This window comes from Gracilinanus agilis, chromosome 1 (assembly GCF_016433145.1).
Source record: "Gracilinanus agilis isolate LMUSP501 chromosome 1, AgileGrace, whole genome shotgun sequence".
Classification (NCBI taxonomy): domain Eukaryota; kingdom Metazoa; phylum Chordata; class Mammalia; order Didelphimorphia; family Didelphidae; genus Gracilinanus; species Gracilinanus agilis.
In genome coordinates this window covers 222,545,478-222,559,208 of record NC_058130.1, presented here as the reverse complement: position 1 = coordinate 222,559,208, position 13,731 = coordinate 222,545,478, and the positions used below count along the sequence as shown (strand labels likewise).

Here is a 13,731-nt window from a genome sequence, read left to right as displayed (position 1 = left end):
TGTTGTTTGTTCATTTTTTCTAACCTTTTTCTTGAATTTTAACTCAGATTCTTTCAGTCTGCTTTCAGAATTAGTTCTGGGAATCTATAAGTTTTCAATTCTTCCAAGGTAACATGCTTTGTGGAGAGGTGTGTTTAATACTTTGCTGGCCTGTGCTCTGGTCTGTAAGGAAGCACAAATGCTCTTTTATGCCCTAGAACTAGATCCCCTGCTCCCCTGCAGCTGAAAGAACTGGGGTACTAATGTCTGGAACAATGACACCAGACTATGACCCCAGAATGTGAACTAGATATCTGCATATGGGCAATGCTACAGAGTCCTGCAAAGAAACCCCTGTAATCTCCTTCTGATCAGTTTTCCAACCCCCTTATAATTCACTGAGAGAGCACTAGAAGTTGTTGCTCCTGATTCAGGTCCCCAAAGGCCTTTATCTATATATTGATATGCATATATATATATGTATACATATACATATATAAAGTTATAGTTATACATAACTATGTCTTGCTTATTTGTACTTATCAATAGAATTGATATTCTTTTTCCTTTGGTAGACATACTCAAGTCATTCTTCAAACAATATGTCTGTTGTTGCATATTCTGTTCTCTTGGTTCTGTTCATTTTGCTCTTCATAATTTCATATAGGTCTTTCCATGTTTTTTCTTAAATTAACTTGCTTGTCAAATTGGTCACACTGCATCAGAGTCCACATCTACACCCAACCCAACCTCCAAACAGCTGCCAATGTGATTCTTCAGAAATGCGCATCAGACCATATAACTCCCTTCTTCCATGAAATCCAGTGGCTTCAGGATGATTCTAAGATCCAGCATTATTTCATCTTTCCCTGCTCCTTTTTAATTTCTCTTTGGGGTATTTTAATTTAGGTAATTATTAGTATAATAGTGCAGCCATCCTGAAGCTACAAGACATCCTTGTGTGGGTTGAGCACCTGAAAGGGAAGATGGGGACTGAGGGAATATGGGTGGAAGGGTTAAAGATTAAGGAAGGAAGGGCATAAAGAGAGAAAATAGACACAGAGACACAGGATTCTTCAGCATCATGTCCAGTCTGTCAGCTCCTCCTCTGATGATGAGCTAGAGTTTGGAGTCAGAGGGGTGAACTGAATTTTATTGAGGTTTCAAGGAATGAGGGATATGGGATTGTCAATTAAACAGGTGGTATGATAAAGACATTAGCTCATATCGGCAATCAACAATAAAACAAAAGAAAGGAACCCAACACACCGGCCCAGCCAGTTCCCTGACCAGAAACTCAGTTGGAAGTCCTACTTCCTCTATAACTCTGGCACCCTCTCATACAAATGCTGAGTGAGTGTCTTTGCCGTTATAAAGAAGCTATAGAAATTGCATGCCAGCCTTCCAGACTACAGACTTGGGGAGAGGTTTGAGTTCCACAAAATTTGAGCCCCAATTCAATTCAAGGATCCAGAAATCAATCATGTGAAATATCAGAAATATATCCATAAGATTGGTCCATGAACACCTTGCTCATCAGAGTCAGCTTTTGAATACATCTTTAATAAGTTCATGATTCGTTCATACCTGGAACTCTTCAAATAGTACATATAAACAATTTCTAGGAGTGACTAGTGTTATATTGAATCTCTGGGAGCTTGAAGTTCATTCAATGATTGACAGGTAAGTCAGTTGGGTAGAATGTCCCCAGAGAGGCATGTGGGAGGCAGGAGAGAGCAGTTGAGAACCCTGGGAGAGGTTCTGGGGTCTTTTACCTGTCCTACGGCTGGAGATCAGTGTGGATCCTGGTCTTGGAGATAGAGAGTTGCAAACACTACTCTGCAAGCTCCTCCTGTGTTTCCTGTACCATTATCAACTTGTACTTGACCACCACCTCTGTGTCTACTGCCCTAGATATTAGAAGTTTCATCATCTTAGCTATCTAGGTTTCCCAGGGCCCGGGAGGGATCCGGGAAGTGGGCAGGAGATGAAGAAGAGGGTGGAAAGGGTGGATATATCTCAACTGTTAAGGCTTAAGTTCTACAGAAGAAGAAGCTGAAGATTCCCAGCATTTTACCTACTCTGGTTTAGCCCTGGCCAGGCCGGACCAGAGGAAGCTATCATCTTGACTCTTCATTGCCAGCAGTTAGAGTTTCATTAGTAGCAATTTAAGTAGGGTCTCCTAATACCTCAATCCTTTACCCTTATCTTTCTTATCAAATATATATAAAGTTTAAAGTACCTTCCTAAATTGGTTTCCAAAGCTTATTTGGGAAGGGAGCCAACACAGTCAAATTACCAATGTTATCCCAGCTGAAGAGCCCAATTTAATAATATCAATTAAACCCAGGTGGGTCCAGGGCCTGAAGGGATAAACCACTTTGACCTGAAGAAGCCTGCCTGGGCAACTGTTATAAAGGAGAAGTACCATCCTATCCTCTCTGTACATCATCTTCTATACATCAAATAGAGTTAGTGACCTCCTATTAATATAACACTAGACTTGTGATTAAATTGATAGAGAAGACTCTCAGATGAGGAAATGCTCTCTACTAATACATAGTTTTCTGTAACTTGGACATTTCCTAGTTGCACAGCCAGTACACATCAGAGATGGGACTTGGACCCAGGTCTAACTCATTCCAAGATGAGCTCTTTATTCCCTCCACCATGCCACCTTGTTATAATTTATAAATAAGTAAATGTACACATATTGGAGGTATATACTAAAAAAATTTTTTTACTGATAAGGGCATCTGATACAAAAATTTGGGGACCACTAACCTAAACAATCTATTCTATGGCTAGCGTCCTAAAATCCAATTGATGGTGAGCCTTTATAGAGGCTCCCTATTCGGGATTATAGTCAACTTTCCTGACAGTTCATAAGTCAAAGATTTGGGCTTGATGAGTATTTTCATCATTGATGCCTGAACTAATATTTCTGTATTTCAAAGAAATAATTAACCTTGATGGTTGTTTCCCTCTGTGGCAGATAAAGTGGTCCTGTCCTCAAGCAGTGAACATTTCACTTGGCTCCTTATCTCTGGAACCCTCCTGGTCATGAAGCTGCTGATGAGACCCCATGTGCTTCAAGGCCTTTGGGCTGCCTGGCCAGTCTCTGCTTCTCTTTGCCCTCATCCTAGGAACCTCATCACCCAACCCTTCTCAAGGACAGAAACAACACAGTGGGGAGACTATGAAATTCCCAAAGAGTTTAACTTTGCTGGTGATGTGCTAGATCACTGGGCACATATGGAAAAGGTGATGGAGGAGTTCTGGTGGGAGGGGTGGGAAGGAATTAGAGCTAAAGGAAAAAAATCAGACTGAGGCGGTCCTTACCATCCACCTGTAGAAGGATATTCCCTAACTTCTGGCCTGTGTCCAGTTTGGTAACAAATGGGACTTTTTATGCCTATGAAATGGCCATACCCAAGAAAATGCTCTGCCAAGAGATCTGTGTCCTAAGACTGATAAAGGGCTCTCATGCCTGTCCACAGATAGGTGTGTTGAACCAAAGCAAGTCCCTAGAGATACAGTTGGGACTAAAGTTTTCACATGCCTACTGTATTCTGGAATGGTGTCTAACTGCCATGTCCTGTGTGATTGTTTTCTCTTCATTACATTAAACATTTGGTAGGAACTGACTGTAGAGCCAGACACTACTGAATGATTGAATAACAGAAACTCATAGTAATGAACAAATAGCACAGGCATGGTACTAGCCCACCAGGAATTGCTAATCTAATGCAAAAAAATGCACAAGAGAAATAGACAATTTTTCACAGATGAAAGGCTAGTGTTTTAGAATTTTTCCTGGTCAACAAAATATTTTGTCACTAAAGGTCCTTACACTTAAAGCCAGTAAACTTAATGAATTGATTGTTCTTTCAAACAATCAAAACATTTTAACATTTGTTAAGCTTTTACTATGTACTAAGCATTGGTGATGTAGTGGACAGTGTGCTGGGTATGGAGTCAAGAAGTCTCATCTTTGTGAGTTCAAATCTAGCCTCAAACATTTACTAACTGTGTGACCATAAGTCACTTAGCCCTGTTTGCCTCACTATCTTTTTCTGTAAAAATGAGTTAGAGAAGGAAATGGCAAACCACTCCAGTATCTTTGCCAAGAAAACCCCAAATAGTGTCACAAAGACTCAGGCATGACTGAAAAAAAAAAGCATTGTATAGATATCCCTTCTACCTCATAGGGGTCAGAGGCATAGGACCCCCATGATCTGGAAAATCCACATAAAAAATTTTGGCCTTCTCTTTGTATCAGAAAAGTCTGAACTTTTTCTTTTTCTTTTATGAGGTATATATAATACCTTATTGTAAATTTTATATTAAGTATTTAGTTTCTAAACTTTTTCTCTGTGGCCTTCGCATGTCATCTGCCACTTCCACAAAATTCCCCAAAAATTCCCATTTAATTTCTTATGCCAACTGTGATATATCAAGATCATGATGGGGAAAGTCTCAGTGTGGAAGAGATACCTGTACTCACCACTGAAAACACACAGAAAAAGATAAAAGCAGTCCCTGCCTTCAAGAACTCATATTCTTAAGTCATTAACAAGGAACATATAAGAAATATACAGAGTAGATGACAACAATGTTAATGATAATGATAGTAATAATAATAAGTAGCATACAAACAGAGGTTATATGGTCACAGAATCACACAGCTAGTATGTGTCTGAGGCTAGATTTATACTCAGGTCTTGTCGACTACAGGCCCAGTGCTCTATCCGCTGTGATATCTAGTTGGATGTACAGGAAGATTCTATAAAACTTGTGAAGAATAATTACTAACAACATTACATAGTTCATAAGATTAAGAAAGAAATCATTCTAAGAAAATCTTTTTATAAAACAAATATAGTCTTAATATCTAAACCAGGAATGACTAAAACAAAGAAAGCTAAAGATCAGTTTCATTAATGACTGTTGATTAAAAAATTCCAAATAAAATCCTAGCAGAACTTTTGGGATTTTTATAAGAGCTTTATCTTAGAATATAGAATATGGGAAATTATCCTAATGGAGAAGACATGAAAACAACTGAGGGATCCCAGAAAAGCCTCTTACAGAAAGTGAGATTGGAACTGGGATATGATAAGGGAGCATTCCAGACATGGAGGACTGCTAGGACAAAATCACAGAGAGGGGAAGATGGGGGTGTCACATAGGAAGAGTAGCCCAATGGCCGACATAGCTAGATCAAAGAATGAATAAGTAGGGAGGAATATAGTATAAGAAGACTGGAAAGGTGGGAAGGATTCAGTTATGAAGTCTTTAAATGTGAATAGACTTGATATTTTATCCTGGAAGTTAGAGGGAGACATTAACATTTATTGAGCAGGAAAGGAAGATGATCAGACCTATCTTTGCTTTAGGATCATCATTTTGGCAACTGAGTAGAGGTTGGATTGAAGGCAGGAAGACTAATTAGAAGGCTATTGCAATAGACCAAGTGAAGGGCGATGGGCATTTCAGTCTGTAATTAACCTGTTTTAACTATGTGGACCGCAGAAGGGAAAAAGAGACCCACTCCCTGCCCTGTGGTGGGTGAATAACAAAGGGGATGAAGTAAAATGGAACTTCAGGGAACTGAGTGACTTGACTCGTCAGGCGGCCAATGTTTTAACGAAGACCTGTGGTCTGCAGCGGGGAGACCGTCTAATTCTGATCCTGCCCCGGATTCCCGATTTGTGGCTGTTGACAGTGGGCTGCATACGGGCAGGTCAGTGATGGAACTTAGTCTCCAGGAATGTCATTTTTTTTTCGAATTTTTTTCTGGGTTATATGTGTATTATCACACAAAACATTTCCATATCATTCATTTTTCTAAGTTAATAATCTTATAAAACCAAAACCCCAAATCATATACCCAAATAAACAAGTGAAAAATTATATGTTTTCATACTCAAACAGTTCTTTCTCTGGAGGTGAATCTCATTCTTTTTTTCATAAGTCCCTCAGAATTGTCCCCCAGGAATGTCATTGATAAACAATTGGTCCAGAGAAAAGCAATGAGTGTCACAGTACTCAGAGCTCTCAACCATGCTGCCATTGCTGTTCAGTTATTCATTCATCCATGGGGTTTTCTTGGCAAAGATACTGGGGTGATTTGCCATTTCCATTTCCAGTGTGCCCCCATTTTACAGAAGAGGAACTGAGGCAAATAGGAGTCAAATGACTTTCGTGGGGTCACACAGCTAATTGGGCAAGTCACTTAATCTCTGTTTGTCTCAGTTTCCTCGATTATAAAATTAGGATAATAGTAGCAACTATCTATCTCTCGTGGTTGTAAAGATCAAATAAAATTTGTAAAGCTTGGAGCATAGTTCCTGGTATATGAGATGCTTAACAAACACTTGTTTTCTTCTTTCCTTCCTATTAAAAAAAAGGCAAAAGAGATCATTGTCTTGGGACTTTTTCTATCTGAAAAAAATGAGATTATTAATCCTTGTTATCTAAAATCCATACTGTGAGTTGGTGGAAAAGAGGAAGGGATGAGGAGGGAGGCTAGGAATGAGGACAGCAAAAACAAAATAAGCGAATGACAGCCAGAGTGAGTATAGTGTGCCATGAGACTATTATGGAAAGTGTAAGGGCCTGCTAAGAATGCTGAAATGCTGGCATATTGGGATCTACTGACACCACTGATTGGGTTAGTGCCCTGGTCAGTATGGTATAAAATGCTCCTAAGAGTTAGAGAAGTAGATAGGGCAGCTTAAGATTGTAGCCTGATCCTACTGGAAACTGTCTGAATGACCAATGTGGCATGTAGAACAATGAAGTAAATGGCATTCTTTTGCATTCTGGTACTACAAGAGGGCATGATGCATAGAAACAAATCAGAAATACCATATTCCATCTGTTGGAATGTTTCCATGCCAATGGCACTAATCACTAAAACAGACAAACCATGAGAGAACATTAAATGGGCTAGAGACATAAATACTTTCATTATGTGTCCATTCTAGCTCATAAAAAAAATTTCACCAGTTATAGGCAAGGGTTTCTTGATGCTTTTCATCACAAGCATCTTCAGCCCCAGATCATAAAACAGTGTATTGTCAATAACTACAGGAAAATAATTTTTAAAAACCGTAAGCCTAAATGAGGAGAAATAAGGTATGAAACTGAATAGTTCCTAAAATATGATGAGAGAAAAGTGAAAGAACCTCAAGTCTCTGAAAACCTTGACTTAATACATATTCCAGAAGTTTTACCTAATAAGGAAAGAGGTGATCAAAACTGTAATGTAAATCTCAAGTGATTTTTAGAAGATCAACATGCTAACAACAGAAATGAAAAGGAAGAGTCTGACAACATGAATCCAACCAGTACACCAATAGGGCATCCCAAAGGAGAGTAATTTTTTAAGTTTAATTTTTTTCAATCAGGAAAAATCACCTTTTCTTCCTCTCATCTGCCCCCCGAGAATGAAAAAACAATAAATCCTTTGTTCCAAACAATTTTTTAGTCAAGTAAAACAAATTTCATACTGGCCATATCCAAAATGAAAGAGAGAAGTGACTCTTCTACCTCAAGAAGACTAAATTTTTAAAGCTAGTATCAGCTATAACCATCATGATTGAATGCATTGTTCCATAGTATTTGAAAGAAAGTTTAAAAACTTTTCAGGACTTGAATACAGCATCATATATTATGACAGTAAAAACCATAGGAGGAGAAATGTTACCAAGCAACTAAACAAAGGCATCAGATACTATCATGGCAGAAGTGAATAATGTCCTTGAGAGGATGTTTTGTTGTTAAATAAATCATTTTTTAGTCATGTTTTATTCTCCATTATCTCATTTGGGGTTTTTTGGGCAGAGATATGGGAGTAGCTTGCCATTTCCTTCTCCAGCTCATTTTACAAGTGAGGAAACTTGTAATGAGGAAACTGAAGCAAAAGGATTTAGTGATTTGCCCAGGATTACTCAGAAGGTATGCACCTGGAGCTGGATTTGAACATATGAATTTGAGTCCTCCTAACTCCAGGCCCAGTACTCTCTATATTGGACCAACTAGCTGCCCAGAGAAAACTATTGATGCTCAGTTTAAAATTTTAAACACAATTTTGCTCATTTAAAGCAATAACAAAAAAAAAGATTAAGAATGGGATCCAGAAATAAATTCTAGCTTCTCTTAATCAACAAACTTAAAATAAAAATCAAAAGGATAAAGCCATGTAAGAAGTCAAAGCAATGATGGCTCAAATTATATATCAGCTCACTATTTTTCATGGACTCAGGTATGACAAACCCCATACCAAATACAGACTTCAAATTATCCTTGAAAATTCAATCAACAAAATATATTGAAACTAATTATTATCACAGTTTCCCCCCATAATCACTGAGATATAACATTGGTCCATAAAAATTTAAGTGCTACATTTCAATAGGTTGCCACCATCCCAAATACTTTCAATCTACAATCTACAGAGAACCAAAAGATTTCAAAGTAGAAAAGACCTGCCTGAGTTCAAAGCACAAGGGAAAAGGGTGAGTATGTATCATTCCTATCATCCTATCTGCTGCCAAAGTTGCTCATATCTGGGATGTTTTCAGTGAGCCTCCAGATAGCAAGCTCACATACTAATGCTTTTTTATTTAACAACAAAAGTGGTTATTTTTTACACCTGTTCAATAGTGTATAGAATATTGAATATAAAGGAACAGAAATTGGATTGCAATTCTCAAACATTTACTAGCTGTGTGACCTGGGCAAGCCACTTAACCTTGTGTGCCTCAGTTTTATCATCTTTAAAATGGAGAAGAAAATGGCAAACTACTCCAGTATTTTGGCCAAAGAAACCCTAAATGGGATCATGAAGAGTCAGAAATGACTGAACAACAACAGAAGAACCACTTCCACCTGAATCCCCATCAAAACCCAAAACATAAGAAGAATGAAACAAAAATAGTAGCTGACATTTCTCCATGATTTTACAATTTACAAAGTATTTTCATACACATCATTTCACTGGATCCTTAGAACTAATAAAGGCCTAATATCATCCTCCCCAGAAGATGGTGGCACAATGGATAGAATGCCAACCCTGGAGTCAGAAAGACCTGAGTTCAAATACAGCCTCAGACACTTGGCTGTATGACCCTAGGCAAGTCTCTTAACCACTCTTTGCTTCAGTTTCTTCATCTGCAAAATGGAATAATAATAATAATAATAACACCTACCTCCCAAGGTTGTTGTGAAGAGCAAATGAGGTCATTGGAAAATGCTTAGAACCATTGACTGGCTCATAGTAAGCGCTATATAAATGGTAGCTATTATTAATTATGATTAAACTGTAACATTTGAAAACAAAACTCAAAAGACACAATCTATGGGAAGTGGGGAAGCATGGAAAGAAGTGTTTCTGTTTTATAAATCAGAGCACAAAAAATTATTCAATCAACAAGCACTGCACTACATGCTCTGAATAGGAAGATAAAAATGACTCCAAATGATCCCAGAAACCTGAGAAACTTACTCAAAAGCCAGTTGTGACTTTAACCTAGCAAGTATGATTATTGTCTAAGAGCTTTCAACCAGGAAGCATGGCCTGAGGGAAAATAGGAAAAGAAAAACTTGGGGACCATGTACTAGGCTGGATTGAATTGACCTGGATTAATTAATTACACCTGACATTTATATGGTACTTTACATGCATTGGAGGCTCCCAAAAAACCTTGTGAGATAAGACATTATTATCCCCATTTAGCAGATGAGAAAACTAAGGTGATTTTCAAATGTCAAGAGATGATTCAAACCCTATTCTTCCTGAAACCAAACCCAGTATTTTATCCCCAATATTCTAATCTCTCCTCAATCACAAACTCACTGTGTGAGAGTGGATGTCATTTTCCTCCTCTGAGTCTCCTAGAAAATGAGAGGTTTAGTAGTTAGGTTTCTTCCAAAACTAAAAATTATATTATACTTATTTTGCCCCAGGACTTGTCTTCCTACCTGGAACAACCCAGTTGACAGCCAAAGACATGCTTTACCGGTTGCAGATCTCAAAAGCCAAGGGCATTGTGACCACTGAAACCTTAGCCCCATTCGTGGACTCTGTGGCATCTGACTGCCCCCACCTGAAAGTCAAGCTTCTGGTATCAGAGCATAGCCGCGATGGGTGGCTGGACTTTAAAACGCAGCTTAAGTGAGTCTGTGACCCTTCCTTCTTCCATGATCTTGGGAGCTCTGGGAAACTTGAAGGGCTCTTCCCAGGGACTAAGAAACAATATGGTGTCACTGAAAAAATCCTGAACTGAGTGTCAAAAGGTCTGAATTAAAGAACCAGATTTTCTATCACTACCTGTATGACACTAAGTGCATTATTTCCTTCCTCCTAGACTTAAGTCTACTCAACTGTAAAAACGAGGAGTCTACTCTAAGTTCCCTTTAATTCCCTAACCCTCTAATCCCCAGAGTCTAAAGTGAACAGAATTGTATGTAGGGTGGGACAACAGGAGTTTTGCCTCTGGGCATGGGAATTTAAAGGATTTCGAAAATACTTATATTTTATTCAGCATGAAAAATACCAGATGCCATGTTTTCCACCCTAACCCCTGCACTGAAGGTGAACTCCTCCCTGGATTGATCCTACCTTTCCCCTCTCCCTTCAAACAGCAACCTCCTTCTGTTCCAAGGATGCTATCTCCCTCCCAGAAGGCCATGTACCAGGATCTCTCCCTCTTGAGTTCCTTCCAAAGATCTGATGTTACCACCCTTAAGTCTCCTTTCCTCCACCAACTGATTTTGTCTTAAAAATTTTATTTGAGGACCCTTTTTGCTGCTTCACAGGGTGCCCTAGAATGACTAGTTATTGCATTAAGAATGTTGAATGTTCTTAGCAAAAGAAAAAATGTTCAACTTAATTGACTAATATGCATCAATTTGTAAGCCACTAGGACATACCCCCTAACTTTGCTGGTATCTTGTACATTGTGTGAGTGATTGGAACCAAGTGTCATTTTCTTGGCAGAGAAATGGAATGGTTTGCCATTTCTTCCTCTGGCTCATTTTATAGATGAGGAAACTGAGGCAGATAGAATTGAGTGACTTGTCTAAGGCTACATAAGTATTATGTTTGACTTCAGATTTTAACTGAGGTTTTCCTGACATAAGATCTGGAGCTCTACCCACTGTGCCAACTAACTGCCCCACTAGTCTTTGTAATTGAAGTTAAAGGCAATGAATAAACACATGATTAAAACCTATCTATGAATGTCTTTTCATGTGGCCTATTATGAAAAGATATGGATATATTTCTTCTGAATTCCGAATTTCTGAATTCTGGATTGTAGAGTCAGAGCTGAAAAATGGGGAACAAAGCCAAGATCTGAAACTAGATCCTCTGACCACAAATAGTCACTGCGCCTCAGTCTTTGGGGATTTTTTTCTTTCACCCAAAGATTTGATGTATTCATCAAATACAGGATTCCTTTGCATAGGGGTCAGTGGATATTTTTTAAAATATTTTGAGAACTATTTTAATAAAACTTGGGTTCCTTCGTAATCCTGTGTATTTTATTTTATGTATTTAAAAACATTATTTTTGAGAATTCTATTCAATAAACATTTAAACACCTATTATGTTCCAGGATGAGCTAGGTTTAGCTCGGTGATGCAGCGAATAGGGTACTAGGTGTAGAATCAGGAAGACATCTTCCTGAGTTCAAATCTAGTCCCAGACACTTACTAGCTGTGTGACCCTGAGCAAATCACCTATTTGCCTTAGGTTCCTCATTTGTCAAATGAGCAGGAGGAGAAAATGATAAATGAGTCCAATTTATGCCAAGAAAACCCCAAATGGGGGGTCAGAAAGAGTCAGATAGAGATTGGAGGTCCTAGGTTCAAATATGAGCACAGATACTTCCTAGCTATTGGACCTTGGACAAGTCACTTAACCCTAACTGCCTAGTCCTATACCACTCTTCTGCCTTAGAATTAATATTGTTTAATTAAAACCAATTTGTATTGGTTTTAATACAGAAAGTATTTTTTTAAGGAAAAGGAAAAAAAAAAAAGGAAGGGTCTCGTGTAGGTGGAAATTTCATGCACCTGAACTACATTTACCCAGCATCCTTTTTAATTACATCCTCACTATTATGTCATGACATTTGAGAGATAAATTTTGCTGAGACCCAAGCTGCAGGGCTCTTTTTGAGCTTTTTTGCTTTGGTAAAACGCAGCAGGTGTGGGTCTCTGGCTCTGTGCTCTGCTCACTTGGCTGAAGGAATCCCTTTCTCTCTCACTTTGTTATTATTAAATCCTATAAATTGAAATACTTGGATTATTCATTCAATTTTACTCTCATAGTCCAAAGTTTTCACCAGACTGCCAAAGGTATCCATGACACACAAAAAAGGTTAAGAATCCATCTAATGCTTGAGTTTTAGGCATTAAGATCGTTAAAATGCTCAATTTGGTGAAGACAGTTGAAGAATCTCTTTCAATTTTGTGGATGAGAATTTCTCTGAATTTTTTTTTAACTCAGAGTGAATTTCATTATGTGAAAAAGAAAATGCAAGCAAGTATTCATGAGTCTAAAAGTCATGCTGATATACATTACTGTGAAACCATAAATACAAGGGCTTGTATCATCTCATCTCTGAGCCAGAATGTCATATCATTGCTATTTTCAGGAATTAAGTTTATTATTATTATTATTATTATTAATAATTAAGGAATTAACAAAAGTTTTAACTATAATATAAAAGAATCTCTTTTTTGGCAAAAAAGAATCCATACTCTTTTTTGTTATTGTTGTGTCTGATTCTTCATGACCCCATTTTGGAGTTTTCTTGACAAAGATCCTAGAGTGGCTTACAATTTCCTTCTCTAAATTATTTTATAGATGAAGAAACTAAGGCAAACAGGGTTAAGGGACTTGCGCAGGGTCACACAGCTAGTAAGAATCTGAGACCAGATTTAAATCCAACAAAATGAGTCTTCCTGACTCTAGAACATGCACTACACCACCTATCTGTCCCAAACAAGCCTCTACTCATGCTCTAGCATCTGTTATATTCTTCTGAAGATGATGCAGAGCCATGGAACTAATCACTGTTATTTCCTCTCAAATGTCTTACAGAGCTGCATCTATGGACCACACTTGTGTAAAGACAAAAACACAAGAGCCTATGACCATCTTCTTTACCAGTGGAACCACAGGTCTTCCCAAGATGGCCATGCATAACAATGGCCTTGCTCTAAGATCATGTCTCCCATCCTGGTAAGAGGAGGGTGGCGGGTGGAAGTTGGTAGAAGACTCTCTTAGAGGCCAGACCATAGACCCTAGGCTTCAACTAAGGCAGGTTTAATGAAAATCAGACCTAAAGAAACATTGATCATTTCCACATTCCCTTTGGTTCTCTTGGGCTTCTTTTCCTCATGTTTTTGTGTCTAGAAATGAATGTGTAACATTTCCCAAAGCCATTTGCTTGTGTCCATAAGACATAGTGTAGGATTAAAATTAATGTCCAATATTTCAAGTATTATATCTTATAAAGTTTATTATCTAACAATATAGAACCATGTGACTAAGTTTTTCTACCTGCTCAAAAAACCTGCTCCATCAAAGTTGTGACAGGAAGATGAGAGAGAGAGAGAGAGAGAGAGAGAGAGAGAGAGAGAGAGAGAGAAGAGAAGAGAAGAGAAGAGAAGAGAAGAGAAGAGAAGAGAAGAGAAGAGAAGAGAAGAGAAGAGAAGAGAAGAGAAGAGAAG

General features: G+C 38.2%; 1 protein-coding gene across 1 annotated transcript in view; it reads left to right on the top strand.

Moving 5' to 3' along the window:
* LOC123234404 (acyl-coenzyme A synthetase ACSM1, mitochondrial-like) overlaps nucleotides 1–13,731 on the top strand; it is a 56,935-nt gene that overhangs the window by 2,786 nt on the left and 40,418 nt on the right. The window contains exons 2-5 of the mRNA XM_044660311.1: nucleotides 2,975–3,243; nucleotides 5,515–5,725; nucleotides 9,955–10,162; nucleotides 13,100–13,240. Coding sequence (XP_044516246.1) covers nucleotides 3,043–3,243; nucleotides 5,515–5,725; nucleotides 9,955–10,162; nucleotides 13,100–13,240 — 761 coding nt within the window. The 5' untranslated portion in view covers nucleotides 2,975–3,042. The remainder of the gene's footprint in view (nucleotides 1–2,974; nucleotides 3,244–5,514; nucleotides 5,726–9,954; nucleotides 10,163–13,099; nucleotides 13,241–13,731) is intronic.